Source organism: Bombus bifarius, unplaced genomic scaffold (genome assembly GCF_011952205.1).
Source record: "Bombus bifarius isolate JDL3187 unplaced genomic scaffold, Bbif_JDL3187 scf7180000007990, whole genome shotgun sequence".
Taxonomy (NCBI): Eukaryota; Metazoa; Arthropoda; class Insecta; order Hymenoptera; family Apidae; genus Bombus; species Bombus bifarius.
The window spans coordinates 306,148-325,290 of NW_022884371.1; the positions used below are offsets into that span (position 1 = coordinate 306,148).

General features: G+C 39.4%; 2 protein-coding genes across 11 annotated transcripts in view; one reads left to right on the forward strand and one right to left on the reverse strand.

Annotated features, from left to right (window-relative positions):
• Positions 1-440: 440 nt before the first annotated feature.
• On the forward strand, positions 441-3,087 carry LOC117205447. Its single transcript, XM_033443831.1, has 3 exons — positions 441-1,679; positions 1,800-1,850; positions 2,511-3,087. Exons 1-3 carry the CDS (start codon positions 1,513-1,515, stop codon positions 3,058-3,060), a joined length of 768 nt encoding a protein of 255 aa, XP_033299722.1. The 5' UTR covers positions 441-1,512; the 3' UTR covers positions 3,061-3,087.
• A 2,462-nt stretch (positions 3,088-5,549) lies between these two features.
• The window catches only part of LOC117205453 (synaptosomal-associated protein 25), a 28,738-nt gene continuing 15,144 nt past the window's right edge, over positions 5,550-19,143 (reverse strand). For 4 of the 10 annotated variants that reach the window (XM_033443845.1, XM_033443847.1, XM_033443842.1 and 1 more), the window contains exons 5-7: positions 14,140-14,257; positions 13,511-13,784; positions 5,550-10,785 (exon numbers count right to left, since the gene is read on the reverse strand). In XM_033443845.1, the coding sequence (XP_033299736.1) occupies positions 10,723-10,785; positions 13,511-13,784; positions 14,140-14,257 (455 nt within the window). In that variant the 3' untranslated portion in view covers positions 5,550-10,722. Of the gene's footprint in view, positions 11,770-13,510; positions 13,785-14,139; positions 14,258-16,001; positions 16,051-18,280; positions 18,330-19,143 lie in introns of all 10 variants that reach the window. The other 6 variants (XM_033443851.1, XM_033443848.1, XM_033443849.1 and 3 more) reach the window with 4 other exon arrangements.

The window sequence follows — 19,143 nt, forward strand, 5'->3', positions numbered from 1 at the left end:
ACGGGGCAATGAAATGCTAAAGCGACGCAGTTGCAGATGATTCAGGGTGTTTATCTTGCACGATTTGATAGCGCGTATCGTGCAAATATATCAATATTTTTTCATTGGTAATTGTGCTATGTATAACGTGCCGTATGGATTCGTGATGATAGTTTTTCTCATATGAAAGTGCCAATGCATTTTTAGGACGTTAGCCGTTAAGTCTTGTAGTATAAAGGATAATGAGAGAACAGATCTACCTGTATGGTATAATATTGTTTTATGAATAAATCGAACGGGGATTCGGTTCGACTATAATAGAGCATAATTCTCTCTATATACAATGATTTTACCTCATTCAGACAAATATATTCGAGTCCACGAGTTTCGCTGTTCATTGATTTGAATTGTTGATAATTTGACGATGCATAGAAATTCGAGGCAAAAGAGAAGGCGACGGAGGACATTGTTAATTGAGAGAAAAAATATATGATATATATATGGTAAATACGATGAGGATGTGTGAATGTGGAACACATGCGGCACTCGTTTTCTATATTACAGCCGATTGATACGGCATTTATGGCGAGCTGATAGCGTTTATCGCGATCCTTGCCGTCGTTGTTACTGTTTTTTATAGTTTTTAACGAGGCCAACCCAAGAATCAGTTGTTATTACCATATTATCGTATTATCGTTCTGTGCACATGTATTAAGAAATATTATAAATTCTAAGATAGCATACATATATATATGTATATTTTTACTTATTCACTTATTGATTACAATCACTATAGTAATATCTAATTTTATTACTTTATTATCATCTCTGTATTTTTATTACCGTAACATCTATGGTTATTACTAATAATCCTATCTATATTACAGTGTTGATATAGATCAATATTATCACGAGAAAAAAAGTGTTATAAGTAAATAAATAAATAATCTTTCTAATATTTCACTATTTGTCTTATCTAACGTTGACTAATTCTAATACTCGAAAAAACAAAATGATTCATTGTCTAAAATATTTGAGCCTTTATAAGCCTCATTTAAGCCTTTATAACTATTATAGGCGAAGTTTCATCCCATACGACCTTTGGTTTAGTATTATCGTTCTGTAATAATACCGTCGTAATATCGTTAGTTGCGACAGCTGCAAACAATGATTTTTCTACTCTTCGTCCGATTTAATTCCACTTGTTCAATTTCATTAGTTCCTTAATTTAAGAAAGATGCGCTGCTATGAATTTTCATGATAGCTTGCAACAGATAAAATGATGTGACGTGTCAAATTTTTAATCGAATATATCTTGAAATTATTAACAATCTATATGAAACTTGCAGTGCAAAGATAGCACCGAAAGAAATAGCATTATCGCATGGCACTTCAGGTTTCAATATCTTGGCAATAAAGCTATTTTGTATTGTAACCCTTTAGAGGAGATAATTAGGGAAATCACACAAAACTATTTACGATGACTGGCCCTTGGATATCAATGAAGATTATCCATCACAAAGCGAACGATACATGGGCTTAGTAAATGCCGTTTATTGCTGGCCCTCCGTGAAAGTACTCTACTGTATTGTTTTCTCCATGAACCTGGCTGGCCTTTTAGCCGTCATTCTGGCCATTTTCTGGGCCGTACGATTCGAAAGAGGCTTTGCCGATTACCTGAATCTTATCACCCCTGGTTAGTCCACGTACGAAAACCATTTACAACAATCGATAACAGTCGTTTGTGGAAGAACTGCCTTTAATTCTGACTCGTTTCATCCTCTGATTTCCGGAGATTTTCTGATTGTATTTCGTGGCAGTTTTCTAAAATACGGCCTTAAATCTATCGAATCTTTTTCCAATTTAATCAGGTATCGAGCGTTTATCTATGGAATTAGCGATCGTATTAATGATACACAGAATTTCATTTATCTGAACTCATCGTGATAAACACGTAATTGAAGTATATTAATTCTTCCTACTATCTATTATTTTTCGTTCACATAGCCAGAGTTGATGTCCAGATAAGAAGATTTAATCAGCTGGGCTTCGGTTGAACAGAAATTAACTGAAACATAATTTAGATAAATGGAGTTCTGCTGTACACTGAAATGTACTCTATCGTCAATAAATCAGGGAAGATTTAGCATATTTGGGATAGCCGTAATTGCAAAATAAACTTGTTAACGGCGTCTAGGTCATACTATTTATATTTCACAGATATTATCACGTATATTAATTACAGATCTGTTTTATTAAAGATAGTGTTTCAAACGGGCGATTTTCTCGTCACTTATGAACGCTAGTGTATATATTGACACTGCTGCAATTTTGATATTACCATTATTTCAACATATAAAACGACTCTGAACGTTCGGAGAATTATGCATGAAATATCGCAACAAGAATAACTCGTGAAACTAAAATAACTTATTAAGAATGGAAAATGACATTTTGCAGCAGAGTCACATAATAATATTTTACTATCGTCAGGCACGACTAGCGCTAAAAAATTCTCCCATTTCTCGGTGATGGTCATACGACGAATTTTTTAGAATTCGCTTTTTTTTTTTATTGTGTGGGTTAACGAGCGGATCACGACGAGCAGGTGACGGTCACGTGTGGACCGCGATCATCGTGTCTGCTGGCGTTTGCTGTTCCCCTGCCTATATCCTGGGAATTAAGTGCTGGCTCTACCTGAAACTAGAACCAGCTAGAAACGATTTAGAGGATCAACACAAAGTAGACGACAACGTAGATCCTCACGATGTGAATCGGCTTCTATTCTTCCACGTGATTGCCTGTCTGCTGTCAGGATTCTTGGTAGCTATTCTAAATGCCACTTACTTGATTCTGTTGAGCGGATTTCAGCAAAAAAGCCGCGATGGCTTGATAGAAGCCATGGAGAAATATGGAATTGACGTCGCTGTGAAGGCGAGGGTGGACGCTCTTCAAACCGAACTCGAATGTTGCGGGGATAATAGTTACGAAGATTGGTTTCGAATTCCGTGGCTGAAACTGTCGATGGAGGGACCCGAGGATATGGAGAACGGTCCTCGACTGGAAGGGCAGTGGGTATAATCGAACCAATTACCATTTATTATTGTTAATAACAAGAATTAAATGGTTAGTGACCATCGTGCACGCTAGTGTAGAAAAGGAAACAAAGTGTTAGCAATAAATATGAGAAATGGTTAAAAGGATAATCGAGGAACTTTCTGAGAAAATGAACTACGAAATTACATCGTGAATTGAGGAAATTGCACTTTAATACTAGTTTCTAAATAGCAGCTACGTTTAATTATCGATAATTATAGTGGTCTTGAAGAATTTTTTCTTGCTTTATATTTACAGAATAAATACGAACATAGCGCTTCACTCCGCACCTATAAATGTGATTACCATGTGGCTCCTAAATATTTTTTCAGAATGTTCCTTAAAATATGATGATTGTCGAACGATTTTAGGAGAACGTAGATAATCCCGTTTAATCTCAGCTTTACCCATTTACTTTTGTGTGTTTTAAAAGGAGGTATTAGCATTTTTAGTAAGTTCTCTTAATCTATCTTAATGCTTGAATGCATTGATTGCGTGATAAAGATCAGTACCAGAAGAGCGAGAAGAAGAAACTTCCACGCCCGTGGATGTACCTTTCTCCTGTTGTTCCAATGACATTCCGAAACCTTGTGTTCATCACGATATTCTCAGCCCCAGTGCCGTCTACAACTACGATCCTAAACATTTAACCATCTCCACTAATGGGTGCAGATCGAAGATTATAAGTCGAGGTGAAGTTATCAAAACGTACTTGACAGGATATCTTGCTCTTTTATCCCTATATCAGGTACGTGTAAAAAGAATAAAATTAGGAATTCGTATAAAAACACGGTGAAAAGTCTTTCGAGAATAAAGTTCATTTTTGGTTTTCAGGTAATTTTGTCGTACGTGTCTCGATTATTGCAAACAGCCTATAGCAACGAGCTGTACATAGGACCTCAGAAGACTCGTTACCACGTCTGGATATTCTTCAAGCCGGAAGATTTACCTGGAAACGAGCGAAGAAGCGAGCGAATGCGTCCTCAGAGAAAACGATCGAAACTAAAGTTAGCCTCTACGTTCTCGAAAAGTTGGGACGAGGAGGAAACGAGTTCTCAGCGTCGTAAAAACAGGAAGGGAAGCATGAAAGTTTTAACGAAGATTCGTTCGAAAATCTCCTCCGTTAAATCGAAAAGCCTACCTGCTATTAGACCTACTTTCTTTTCTAACAATTCTCGAAGAAAGAAACGAAGCGCGCAACGGTCGAGAGAAATCGGCGAGGAAGAAGATGAGCAACCGGAAGAAGAAACGAGACTTTTGTCAGAACATAAAACGAGATCTGAGATTGTTATGAAAAAAGATCATCTCTCTGTTTTTTCATTATTATCGGACGATTCCTCGACGAATTTACCGCCGCCGCCGCCACCTCCACCTCCTTTTGTACTAAATCTTGATGTAGAAGACGAAGAGGAAGATCAACTTCTTTCCGAAATCGTGCCTTCAAAGTCCTCCAATATAACAAAAGTTAATGTACCATCGATACAAAACGTAATTACAAATCAGAACTCTGGCAGACGCATAAAAGTATTAGAAAAATTTGGTCAAATCTGGGAACGTATTGATAGAGGCACTCAGCATAGGGAAAGCGGAGGAGCAGATATTTCGAGTAGCAATTTGAGATACGATTGTTCAAGAAGCGAAGTTCGTACAAGGCTAAGTTCAACGGACGTTTACAATAGATTCCGTGGTACTCTTCAGCACACTCTGGCTAGAAGAGAGGCCATTAGAGCTCGAAATGGATCGACAAAACTTTATAGTCCCAAAAGTCGGATGAAACTGGAAATCAGAAGAAGCAATATTCTAGCTAGGATACGAAGCAAAAATGTTCCTCCTTCTTATCGTTTACTGGCAGATTTCGAGCTCCACACAAGACCAATTTTTCAACCACATCCGATACAATTGTCCGTTCCTCCTCTTCCATCATCTCCACCTCTTTCACTTCTTCCTCCACTTCCACCTCCACCTCCACCTCCACCTCCACCTCCGCCTCCGCCTCTACCTCCACTTTCTTCGCCAAATCCGATCAAATGGAGCAGAAATTCAGAGAGAATTTGTGAAACAAAGGCATTACCGCGAGAACAACGCCAATGCAGCATTTGCAATCGTCCAGTCGAGCAAAGCCCCAGCTCTTCTTCTCGCGAATCTCTCGTCGAAGTTCGTAAGGATGCTCGAACATTTTCTGCTTCAGCTCGAAGAAAAGCTCGCGCCACGTTCTCGCGGCATAGGGAGTTTCTAAGAGGAGATTACGCGTCTTGGAATCGATCTACTCCCGTTTCTAAATCCGTCCAACGTAGATAACTCGATTCTTCAACTGATTCTCTGTAAACTGTTGCCGTAGTAATCAGTAATGATCATGATTGGAAGCGAGTTGGATGTAAAAATGTAAATATAAGTAGAAAAGAATAGAGAATAGAAAAACGATACCTGGCAGTGTCACTGAAGATGAGAATCCAAGGTAGAAGAAACAGCAGTCATACAATACTTGATGGTTTATTTGCCGAGAAGTAAAATACATAGGCATTTGTTATAATAGTACTGCCGAAGAATACTTCTTACGTTTCTGTAATACATCTAGCGACAATACATCAGTACTAAAAAGAGAAAAGCTGATTTTTTCATCAATTTGTCTGTTTACCAAATACTTTACAATGTTCGCGTACTTTCCCTCTATCTTTCGCCATCCTTATGTTTTTTCTTTTTTTTTTTTTTCATTATTTTTCAGTATTTTTTCTTTTTTACGTTTGTTCTAACTTCTTTGTCAGGCTTCGTGGTTTACTCTACTGAATATTCGCGATTTCTCGTCTCGTTTTTATCGTCGCTTCGAAGAATCGGAAAGCGGCCGGCAACGACGAGGTGTTCGACGTTCGTCGTAGTCGAAAAACAAAAGAAATTAACAGCGTCGAGCTTTGTGGTACTCGTCGCGCCGTAGTCGTTTTCATCTCGGCACCTTGCACTTTTGCACGGTGGTCCCAATTTGTGTTAATAATCGCGATCGTACTCTTGTTATTGCAAACGTTAGACGTCGGTGCACGCAGTTCTCATTGTCTCGCTTTACAATACCGCTCTATACCGCAATAACTTCGTCAGGAGACAGTCGAAAGATAAATTTCGAACGACGAGTTTCGCACGAAACTTCTCCTTTCTTAAAGATCGACTCGAGAAAAATTGCACGCAACCACCGTAAACTTTACGAATACGTCAACCAAATAGAACAATGCATCAACAGCGAATCTTCGAATCGGTTGCACACGATCTTTCGCGAGCTTTCGCCTCTCTCCGTCTCTTCTTCTTTTTTTTTTTTTTTTTTTTCTTTCTTTTGTTTTGTGGTCGCTGTTCTCACAGTTTTCCATTTTATAAGAAGACTGCTGTTCAATTAATCGGTTTATAATTTCATCTCGTTCACTCGATCTCTCATTCACACCGTAAACCATTTCCCTTTTCCGCAGGCTACTTCGTCTATTTTGACCTATCTACGCGTCTATCTACTTAAATCTGCGTGTTCTATACAATTCTGTGAATATTTAAAATTACGCGTACCACATAGACCTATAACAGGTTCGATATGAGTTACTCGTTTCAGATACGAGGGATTATTTTGTAAAATAGGTACATAATATAATTCTTCGAATAGGCGGTGATAAATGTTAACGACGAAGTAACAATACAATATTGCTCGATTCCGTATTGTATAATATATATATAATATTTATGATAATATAACAACATTATCCGCTCGCAAATAAAGTAGATTCTTTCGCTCTCTTTTTCCTCTCGTTTTTTCGTTTTTTTTTCTCTATTTTAGAGGTCTACATAAGAAGGGGGCTCACCGCGCTCGTTCCGTAAATATATGCATGTAATATGTTTGTATCGTATTTATATTTATATATATATATATATATATAATCTATATATATATATATATTTATACCTATTTATAATCGTTCGTATATCTTTCCTCTGACAAAGTAAATAATTACGATAGGCCTAACGATCTCGAGTAACAATCATAATCATTATCATCATCAAATATCACACACTTGCTCTCTAATATTACTTCCTCTCTCTCCCTCTCATACATCCATTTGCTCTGTTCCTTCGTTCACCAAATTTCCCTTAACATTCTCTCTTTTATTCCTCTTAGTACGTTCGTCCGGCGAAGCGTCCAAGAATTTTTGCAAGCCACCGATCATAACTGCATTACTACGTTAATGAGAAAAGCAAACAAACAAGCGAAATCGAAAGGAATTACTCGTAATATATCCCCTTCCTTCTTTTTGTGCTCCATTCTTAATACAACGCGCGACTCGACGGCGATACCCTTTACAATGTTTATACAATATCGTTATATATATATATATATATATGGTTAATTCGTTAAATCCAAAATAAAGTTTACATGAATGTATAATAAGTAATACGTGTATCGAAATCATTTCATGCTTATCGACGATATGCTAAATGCGGTGTACACGTATTTTCTTTTTCTCTTTGCCAAATGTGGTCTACATAAAAAAATCTCTACGCGACAAAATCTCCTCATACTTATTGTTTGTTCACCTTCTCTCTCTCTCTCTCTCTCTCTCTCTCGCTCGCTCTCTCTTTTCTACGGACTAATTTTGATGCTACTGATTTGAGGGATCACGTCAGCGCTGACAGCATCTCTGCTCTCTGTCTCTATGCATTCTCTTAAAGCTAAAGAGGTAAGTGTAAAGATGCGAATACTGTTAAGGCTGACAGCTGCTTCGAGAAACATCCCTTGTCTGCAGCGTTGGATCTAATCCGCGGTAACCACGTCATGTCTATCTCTATTTCAAGTTACAAATTATTATATAGTAGTACGCTACTTCTACGTATTTGCAAATTTGCAGTCCTCTAGCAAAGAGAAATGAAAGAAAAGATATCGACTCATTGTCAGAACGATCGCAAACTTATTCCGCGTAAACAACGATCACGGTTCAATAAGATAAAGATTCTGAATAAGAGATAAATGCTGGAATGTGGATACTCGCAGACCGCGAAACAGAAACGTAACCAGGAGAATCCCAGGGCGCCGTGGTGACACGACGTACAATGGATTATTCGTTCATTCGTTCTTTCGCTCGCTATAGTACAAAGTAGAGGTACTTCGCTTCGTGTAAATATAATAATGTACAATCTTTGTTTAAATCTTTTGTCGTATTCTTCTTGCTCTCTCTATCGCATTCGTGATTTCTTTCACTTGGAGTTAAACCTTACAGTGACAAACCCGGCGCGTTGAGCGTGCGCGGGACCGCAAGAAACGGAATCGATCTACGCTCTATGGTGAGTCGACAGATAAAACGATGAACAAAATTCTATCTACACATTTAACACCTCCTTCCTTTCTTTTCTCCCCTCTTGCTTTCTCATTCCGTTTCCCTCTTTCTTTCTTCCAGACTTTCTCGCTACGACATCCACTTCGTTGCATTGGTTTATCAAATTCTTCTTCCAGTTTTATCTCCACCTCTCCCTCACTCTCGTACCTTTCCCATTATTTTGCTCTTATATTTTTCTCCTCCCTTCCTCCTACTCTACACACGGGAGGAACCACTACGCTCTCTCCTCTCCCTTTTCTTCTTCGTAAACATCAACTTGCTGCCGCGCTAAACGTCCTCCTCCGCTTTTTACCTCGCCCCGTCTGTCGTGATCCCCTCCGGTTTCTCGTGTTCTCTCGGGAAGCGAGATATTTCGTTGATCGCACGATGTTCGACGTAGAGCGTATGTATCGAGAAAAAGGTAAGCGAGTAACGACCACTTTCGGGAGGAACCTAATATTATTTGCCATTTACGGGTAAGCTCCCTTGATCCATTCGATATACATTCGCGTTTTCAAACATGGTAATCTCGTACATCATACATATATGTCTCGAGGCTGCTCCTCGGCTAGCACGCTTGCTACGACCTACTACTGCTTGGAATTACCGCGCGACACGCGCGTGTGCTCTGACACACACACACACACACACATACACACATACACACGCATCTCTGATGTCTATCTACGTATCGATCTACTGTACACGGATATTTTGGTCGTAACGCTAATCGTGATAACAAATTACATGGTATGTATTACCTAAAGAGGGCTCGCTGTGCGTATGTATCGTTCACATGTGCACTCCCACACGCTGTGTGATCTATACTACTCTCCCTTTTCTCTTTTGTATTGTTCGCTGTATGTGGCTGTATTCCAGATTTTTCTCTGTATACCTGAACATGGCTACATGTATGTGTATCTATATATGTGTATGTATGTATACAGGGTCGTTTGGATTTTGCGCGTGTGTGTGTGTGTGTAACGATGCAGAGAACTACAGCGTGTGTGCGCTCCCGTCCAACTGACATTGTCGTTTCCTGTGTATATGCTTTTATTTTCGTTAACTGTGGGTAATCTTTAACCCTTAAACAGGCGCGCGATACTTGCGATTCGTTATTTCTTTTTTTTTTTTTTTAACTAATGGATCTCTAGTACTTGTTGTATTCTGTATTCTTATTTTTGTATTTTCTCTGTTAATAACTCTTCTTATTTTAGAAACTTTTTAGATAAATCGTTAAAAGTGTAAACGCTATATCACGAGAGGAAGAACTTGGATAAACGTGCAATTAAGACGAAAAAATCTTTAGACTTTTGTATCCTCTTTTTCATCATTTGCTCTCTACTTTCTCCCTTTCTTATCATTTTCCTTGTAAACATCTGGCTCGTCTTTTAAAAAACTCTATCGGATCACTGAATTGACTTGACGACGTTGCGTCGACATCTTCGTTACATGTAAACATTATTCGTAAATAAACTAACTTTTTTTTTTCTCTTCTACTTTCCTCCTAAATATTTCTATGTCTTAAAGATGAAAATTTGCTCTCTTAAGGGTTAAAGATGATGTTCGTAAGTACGCCCGAGCAGATTCGCTGAAGGACCATTCGAAGATAGTTGACCGAAAGGAGGAATCAAAGATTCACAATAAAAAGAAAAAGGTATAGTCGCTAGAGAATGGAGCTATTTGGATGATATACTAACGACGGCAATAAAGATACAAGTAATATATTCAAATAGAATTTACTTCTAACGTTCGCCGAAAATAAAGTGCACAACAGGGTAAGATGGTACAATTTATTTCCCAGAACGCAATAACTCTTTCGACGCGTTGCACGAACAACAATAAATAGACTAACTGCGAGTAAATACGTACGAAAACCGATGAGAACGATTCTCTCTTGGGCGTTTTCTATAACGTACGCGTTCACTGTCTACAAATATACACTATAAATCGAACAGAGCGAAGAACGTAAAAGATTCGAACGTAGGACGGAAAAAAGAACATATGTGATATAGAAGTTGCATTTCGTTCTTTCGATCGTCTATTTGTCAACTCGTCTGTAATAAAGTTTCACGGTGATTCGAGATATAAGAAAATCGTAATAAATAAATTGCAAGTACATGAACACGATTAACTGAGAGTAACAACTGATCGTGTGTATCTGTAGCTGATAGCCCTGGTCTTTTGTTGTAGTTGCTAGTGTTACTGTTGTTGTTGTTGTTGTCAGTGATAGTGTAGTTGTGGTTGTGATAGTGGTGATGGTAGTATTTGTTGCTGTTGGTGGCCGACGGGGTGCAAGTGGTCGAGAGTGGCCTTACTTGAGTAGCTGATGGGCTCGCTCGTTGGCCACCTTTATCCTCGTCTCGTTCGATTCGCCCTGCGTACCAAAAAAACAAACAAACGGAAGATCGTAACTCAAACTTAAGCGTGTATCAAGATCATGTAATCGTCGACCTCGTTTAACTTCGATTATTCTGCGCTTTTTATTCTCTCGCCTCGTCGTTCGTCGTCATCGTTGACTCGTACTACTTCGTACTTGAGCCCGATCGCTGCTGCGGCCGATTTCCATTCTGATTTAAATTCTGCCCGATTGGCAGAATCGATGCAGTAATCTAGACGATACCGCGGATTCTTTGATCGAACGCGAGAAGTGCCAGATTGAATATTCAATCGAATCGAAAGGAATACAGCAGCGATAAGAAAGAAACAAAACTCGTGCATAGTCGTCACGACAACGACGAACGCGGCGACGATACTGCGGGGTTTCATCCGACAAATAAGATTCCAAAAAGATTAGACGTTAATATAAGCGCGTGTATATAGATATATACGTATGTATATGTATAATATACTACATACGGTATAATCATATCGGTGAAACCAGAGTAAAAAAACGAGCTGGACACAACAAGAAGAGCGGTAAAAAAGATAACACGGTTACAAGGGGTGTAAGAACTAAACGACGTGTATAATAATAGGAGATTGCACTAAGTACACGAGATATAAGACACACGTAATATATAAATCGATGTAACCGGAAGGCTCGATGATTTCGTTGTAGCACAAACAGGTGGATCGAGTTGGGTTGACGGGTTGGCGGTGTCCGACCGACGACGAGAAGGCAGAAGAAAGGGTCGTGGGCGTGTGAGCGTACAATATTTTGGAGCTGATATACATATTATATATATATATATGTGTGTGTATATATATACGTATATGTATATATATATATATATTCATTTATTGTTTGACTATTTAGGGCTCGGAGGAGACGGGTACGTGGGCAGAGTGACGCATTTTACTTGAGTAGAGCGTGCGCACGCTGATTCGCCACGGCTATCCTCGTTTCGTTTGACTCGCCCTGCGGATTATCATAGTTTGGATTTGGTCACAGGTGGTATAAAATAAGAGAATCATCAATTGAACGTAAGGCAAGAAGAAACAGAGAAAGAAAAGACAAAAATAGAGAAAGACAGAAAAAAGGGCCAACAAAGCGTGTGAGACACGGTCAGGATCGGCCGATAGCTAATATTTGGTGCAATGTAATTTTCAATTTGTTTCTTTTATTCTTGCATTTCTTTTCTCGTCTCGTTTTATACATTACTCGTTTCTTATATACTCTAACATATGCTCTCTCTTTTTATTTTTTTTCCATTGTTTCTTTTTGGATTTATGATTGCAATATTGCCGAACACAAAAGACAGCCCGTGAGGGTGGCAAAATGTCGAATGACGCCGGTGGTGCGATGACGAAGAAGGGGATAATTAAAGGGATGGCTAGTCGTGCGGTGCACGTGCGTACGCATGCCAACACGAAAACGAAACGATCGTTTATCTACTATTTTAAATAACGACGCGTATCGTATTTCGTTTTAATCGGTTCCTGTAGTGCAATCTCTTTCTCTCTCTCTATCTCTCTCTCTCTCCCTCCCTCTCTTTCAACAACAATCGTTTCGTCTTCGGTAAATAGAATTTCCGTGCGAATACAAAAATAATGTGTAGGATTTATAGAAGTATATATAGAAGAAGAGAGAACGTTCTATCCAGTACGTTCTCCTGAAAGGTGAGATAATCCCGACTTAGAAGTCTTCTTCTATGTTGAGGAACAATGACTCGGGGCTGAAGGATGCATGTACGAGGAAAAGGGAACAACAATGCTACCAAGTAGAGCGTATACTCGTACGACACGTTGCCCATCGTCGGCGGCCAGAAGTCTTGCAATCGGACAATATCGTCAAAGAAACCACGAATTCTTACACGAAGCCGACTTCTCATGTAACGCCCCGTCTTTATACAGAATACAATATTGCACGCTAAAATCTTTCGCGTTATCTTTTCACCTGAAATCTACCGTGCGCCAGTTTTTCGTTCCAGTAATTCGATTTCAGCGGAAAACAAGATCTGGCACGAGCACTGTACATGTAGGACGTGTCAGAACGAAACGGAATTCCCAAGGACACGTGAAACGTCGACCCGACTTTTGGGACCGCGCCAGGAACGAAGGGAAACATGGACGGCTAGGTAGATCGAAGGGCATGTAAGAAAGCGAAAGCGACAACGAACGTGTTGTGCATCGCTCTGAGCGCGTGCATCGTGAGATAAATAATCCACGCATGCTCCGTGGAGAGAAAAATATAGCGGAGCTAATCGTACGTGTTTTCAATCATCATTTCAATCAACAACTCGTTCCACTACTTCAGACCTTCCTCGTTCTAATATCGTTTAATAAATTGAACAATAATTTTATTATTAAATTATGCGACTACAAAACACGATATTGCAGAAACATAATGCAACATGCCCTTATCTTCCAACGAAGCGTTCTTTTATCGGGTTTCCATTTCATTCTCATAATATCAAAGTTTTTTACCATTATGCGATAGAAAATTTCATATACTTGAGTCTACTTAATTAATATGTAACCATTATAATAGTCACTTTATAAGAGAATCTTATATCGAATATGATCATGTTAGATCATGGTAGGTTAAGATATAAATAACTCGAAATGAAACGGATAGAGGGAAGTCTGAAGGTGGACGATTCGGTGATTTTTCTGAACTCAAATCTTTGAACTCGTCGACTGGCGAAACGTCTCCTCACCTTGCGATTAATCCTGTCGATTTGCCGATTCTGATTCTCCAATTCGCTGCCCATGTCGATCGCCATGTTTCTCAAATTACCGATCATTGTGTTCACCTGACCCATATTCTCTTCCATCTCTCCTTCGCGGGCATCGTTTGTAATCTTGGCGATGTAGCCGCCTTGAGGACCAAGTCCATTGCGATCGTCCATCACCCGTTGAGGCTGGTTGTTAACTACCTTGCCGTCATCGTTTCCCTTCCACGTGCCTTCATCTTCCTTGAAGCTGGCACCTCTGTGAAAGATGAACGTTCCATTAGCAAATCTCTGTTATACATAGATAATTCAAAGGAACAAGATACATCGAATAAAGAAATATCTTTCGTATTTTGCTTCAAACATTTTTCGCTTCTTAAAATTCCGAAGGTATTTCAAGATTTGCAGAGTCGACAGAAATTTTTGTTCCATAAGAATTGACTTCACAGTTTAGTTACACAGGGTAAATTTTATCTTTAGTTTCTTTACGAAATAGAGGTAGAAACGAAGCGTTAAAGATCGAGGATAGAATTTCTCGATTAGAGAGTGCGCTGTAAAGTAGAAGATAAGATTTGAAAGGGTAAGAAGCGTAAAACGATTCGGGACAGCCCTACTTGTTGCATGGGAGAACGCAGAGACCGCAGCACTTTTCCATTCCAGTGAGATTTTTCTCGGCCTCGCGCATGTCGGCGTTGATTTGGTCCATACCCTCCTCGATTCTGTCCAGTTGCTCTGTTTCATTGTACGAGAGAACATTGTTAACATCTTTCCTATCGCATCTTTAACGTAGCGTCCCGAAAGAGAGCAGACAGCCGACGTAAAAATAAAAATCGCGTTAGTCGCTGTACCTCTACATCTCGCTTGTAAATAACCAAACAGAAATTCGTTTGCTAAAAATTGGATACTCGAGAAATGAAAAATAAGGAAGGGGAACACGCTGTCCTATTCTCTTTCGAGGATCGGAATACTTCCTCAAAAATTGAAGTGAATCGTCATTTTTTAAACGATCAGGGAATAGAGCACTATTTGTTCAATTCTTTCTCAGATAACGTTAAATTATCCTTAAACGAATTAAAGGTTAAATTAGTTCCAAAATATTTAACGCACTATTCCCTTATACTAAATGACGATTGGTGGTTTCGTAATACTCTACGAGGATTCATCGAGAGACTCCACTATATTAAGATTTAGCGTAACTATAGAATTCGAACTACAATACAATGCAAAGTTCTACGCCCAAACAAAGAAAAAAGATACATTACAAAAATATTTGCGATGATAATTGGTAGATTTATTTGTTAAAAATGTAGTAAACGAATCTTTCTCTCGACGAAGGATCCTCGGAAAAGAAAAAAAACGAGTGCAACGAAAGTGCAACAGCTAAGCAAAGAGTCTCCCTACTAAGGGTAACCTAAGATCCTAAGATCGGGTGAGTAATTCTGTATGTACTGGGGTGTACGGTGGATTCTAAGGGTACTGGGTACGAATTGAACCAAATATATTCACGAAGAGTAACGCGCTGATGCAAATGTGCCGGTCAACAAATACAATAGTAGATTTAATAGGCTTTGACTTACACCGTGCCGGAAGTACCGGAGGGATGCGTTTAAAACGTGGAGCGCGTATTCTTTTTCTTTTTTTACTTTTAATATTTGTTTTCTTTTACTTGGGTTTGTTTGTTCGTCTACTTGTTTTGTTTCTGTATTTCTCTGTTTTTGTTCGTTCGCCTTCGTGAGATTACGTTCACGGAAGGAAGCGAAGATAAGAATAGGAGGAAGCAGGCGGAGAGAACGATAGGACGCAGAGAGAAAGAGAAAGATAGAGTGGCAGAGGAAGTACTAGAAATAAGAGAAATATATAGGATAAGGCGATGGAAGAGAGCAGAGCGATGATCGAAAGAAACAAGAGCGAGGAAGATCGAGGAGAGAGAATCGTGAATGCAACTGGAAGGAAATATTATGGTCATAGGCGATAGATAATCAAGGTATCAAACAAGATGCAATATTCAGGACAATAGAAACGTAAGAACAAGAGGAGAAAAGTAATTGATGATTGTTCGAACGTAAACGATCTGAACGTTGAAGGAATGTGAAGAGATGTCGAAAGAACGAATCTGTTGTCTTTTGGTGCATTTTGGTTAGTATCAGCCGTTCGATCGAAATTTAATTCCGACGTACACAGGGTTGCATTAGTGTCTGGACGATTATTACACGCAATTAGTGTCGTATATGCATATATATATATATATATAATATCTATATATAATAACTATATACATATAATGACTATATATAAATATTATATACATCGACGGGTGGAGAACGTATGGAGAACATATAATAGAATACATATAGAATATATATGGTCGTCGATCGTTGGCTTTTGTGTCAGTCGAGACCAGATAAATATATATCTTTTTTGTAAGAGACGGTTTACGTAAGTTTAATGTTTGTATGTCTAGATTGAAATGGCTTACCGCCTTGCTCGTCCAGCATTACGAGGGTTTTCATCCCGACCTCGTGGCTCTAAACAGGCAACCGACCAATCAGCGGCTTGTTAAACGTGAGGTACAGGAAGCACCGTCGAAACGCTCCCTCGCTTCGCTCCACGAGAAAACATTTTTCTAGCTGTGTCTCCCTCGTCCCGTGACTGAACCACGGGCCAAACAGAGACGCGACAGTTGACCCTTAAACTTCTTTACTTCGGACGCTAATCAACGAGGAATCGGACTCACCCTGTGTCCACAAAACCCTCTTTACCTAGAGGGACGCTCTAAAGAAAAAAGGACGGGCAAACTACGGGTTACTGATCGAACTAAACTAACTCAAAGCTCTTCGCACTACTTTCCGTCTTTCCATTCTATCTGACTACGTAACACTGTAACATAAATTGACAACCACCATCTGTGTCCATCTTTTCCTTTGTGTTTTCCTTTCCTTCGCTGTCTGTTCCTTTCTTTTTCATTCTTTTCGTTCTCATTGGATTTCGATCTCTTGGTAGAGCCGAGGAAGTCAGATTCATCGTGGATAGCAATTACACTTTTTCGTCCATCATATCTTGATGATATATCGGAGGAGCGAGAGGGCGCGTACGACGATATTTTATCCTGATTATTAATTCTATTGCGGGTCAGGCTGCTGGAGGACTAGGATCTTTTTGCACTCGTAATAGCGAGTAGAATCGATGTGAAGTTGGATTTACCAACTGCGAAACGGCGACACGGAACATAGTGTTGGATGAATAGAGAGAGCCAGAAGGAGAGAGAAAAAGAGAGAGAGAGAGAGACGCGTGGTGAAGCGTCTTGAAAAATAATTGGCTCCACCGCGGAATGGGAAACTTGTCGAGCGTCTAACGCGGAACAGACATCGTCCTCCTCTGATCGCTCCTCTGCTTCGTGTACTACAATGCACGGAGCGAAACAGCCAAAGTATTCTCGAGAACTGGAAAACGCTCGCTGTAAAATGAGATAACGAACCAAAGAATGAATTTTTCATCGATTCGATCGACGAAGCGAAGAAGCTAAGAGGGCCGACGATTCTTAAATATGATCGTCGATCGAACGGTTGGTAAATCCAACGTTTCCCGGGGATCGAAGAATTCTAGATTGGATTTTTGGGGAATTTATTATATTGCACGTCGATCTGTGAAATTTCCAAGAGCAAAGATTAGCCAGTTAAAAATTATTAATAGCATTATCTAACGGCGAAACGTGGTTACACGCTCTACTATATATTTCTGTTATTATGGAGTGGGTGGCTTAAAGTCTCGTCGAGGAGCTGGATAATCGAGTCTACGATAGAGTAACAGTGAGGGGATGAACGAGGATGAGGGAGAACAAAATGGATTTAATCGATGAACCGAATCGAATTAAGGGCGAGTGGCGCGGTGGCGATGATGCGAGAAGTCGAATGTTAAATAGGAGCAGACAAAGGCGTAGAAGCAGATTAAAGGAAGAAAAAGACACGCTTCGTTTCCAGTGTAGGCACTCAGAGTACCGTGGCGCTGTAAGATACAGAATTAGAAGATTGTTTTAGCTAAAGGACAGAGAAAGAGATCAGAACCAGAGAATAAAACGCGCGTTCAGTTCCCGAACAGACAGGCGGAAATACACTTCTATAGTCGTTATATGTAGTCGTTGTGTTAATCTGTCGATATCCGGTTCAGTCTTCGGACGATTTTCAAAAAGCTACTTCACTTCCAGCGATTCTTTTTCTTTTAGTAGATCAGAAATCGAAACCACGTAATTTTTAACGAAACTCGAGCGTTGTTCCCTTATCAAAGAACACGGGCACGTTTGCCAGGGAAATTAAAATAACCTGTGAACCGACAGGACTCATAGTCGCGAATTTTTGACATTAAAAAACGAACACCGCCGAATGGTACGCGTAAATACGTGTCAAAGTGTGTCCTATTTTAACGATTTAATCCCGCCAACCGTGGAAAGTGTACGAAAAGATCTGTCTTTTCTTTTTACTTTCTTCTGTTCTCTTTGAAGCAAAGAAAAATAAAAAAAAAAGAGAAAGAAATTATCTAACCATTCGAAATCGAATAAAGTAAAAAAAAACTTTGTTCGTCCGTATTCTATAACTTTTTTGTTCCTTTTTTCAATGTTCCGTTTCCTTTCATTTCTCGTCACTTTGCTCTCGCCTTTCTTTTCTTTTTTTAATATTCTCGACTCATTTTTCAAGAAGATAATTTACTTTTCTTAAAATTCTTTTTTCTGTTGTTTTGTTTATTGCTGAGGGAACTGCTTACCGCCTTGATGGTCTAACATCGTCAGAGTGTTCGCTGCGACCTCCTCGCTCTACGACAGGGTCGAAGGGCCCACACGTTAACGGAAATGAAAGATCGTTCAGTGATGCGCGAGAACAACTGCGAAATTAAGTCAGAGACAAACAAGCAAACCGCCGGGCACGTCTTGCCACATGGATCACATTTATATTCTCCTTTTTCTTCTATGAAATACCAAACGATGATCTCAACTCGAAGCCGCGCCTCATTTCTCGTATCTATTTTCTTCTGGCTCGTGAAATTCGATGGAATTCCACGAAACCCGAGTCGTGTGACAAAACGTGCCAGGTTGTAATAAAATAAAAATTTCATATTTATCTACGAAAGAAAATGGTTATGTCCAAGATGTACGTCCACGAAAATGACTGTGAAAAGAAACGTTTCCCTCGATTTCTGATATCGGTTCAGATAATCTCTCATGGACGGACACCTTGAACGCGATGGTAAATTAGAACATAACATATGAGAATACAATAATAACGACGAAAAGATAAAGGAGTGGTGGCGCGTATAAAAGAACGATGAGAATGATAATAATGAGATCGTAGCTAATCAGAGCGAAACAACTGGGAGCGAGTTATACTAGCGCTAGAAAATTTACATGAATTTCGTCAAACTTCCACACGACGACGACGACGTCGACGTCGACGCGTCTGCTTGCACCATGCGCATCGCACTGCTAAGTATATATACGTAAGGTGATTTTCGCAAGGGACACCGATATATAATACTGATATTTGGCAGCTTCGAAGATGAGAACGTAGCGGAGACCTACGTATATAAGAAAATCAGAATTCTACGTGGGTATAAATATACCGAGCTGACGA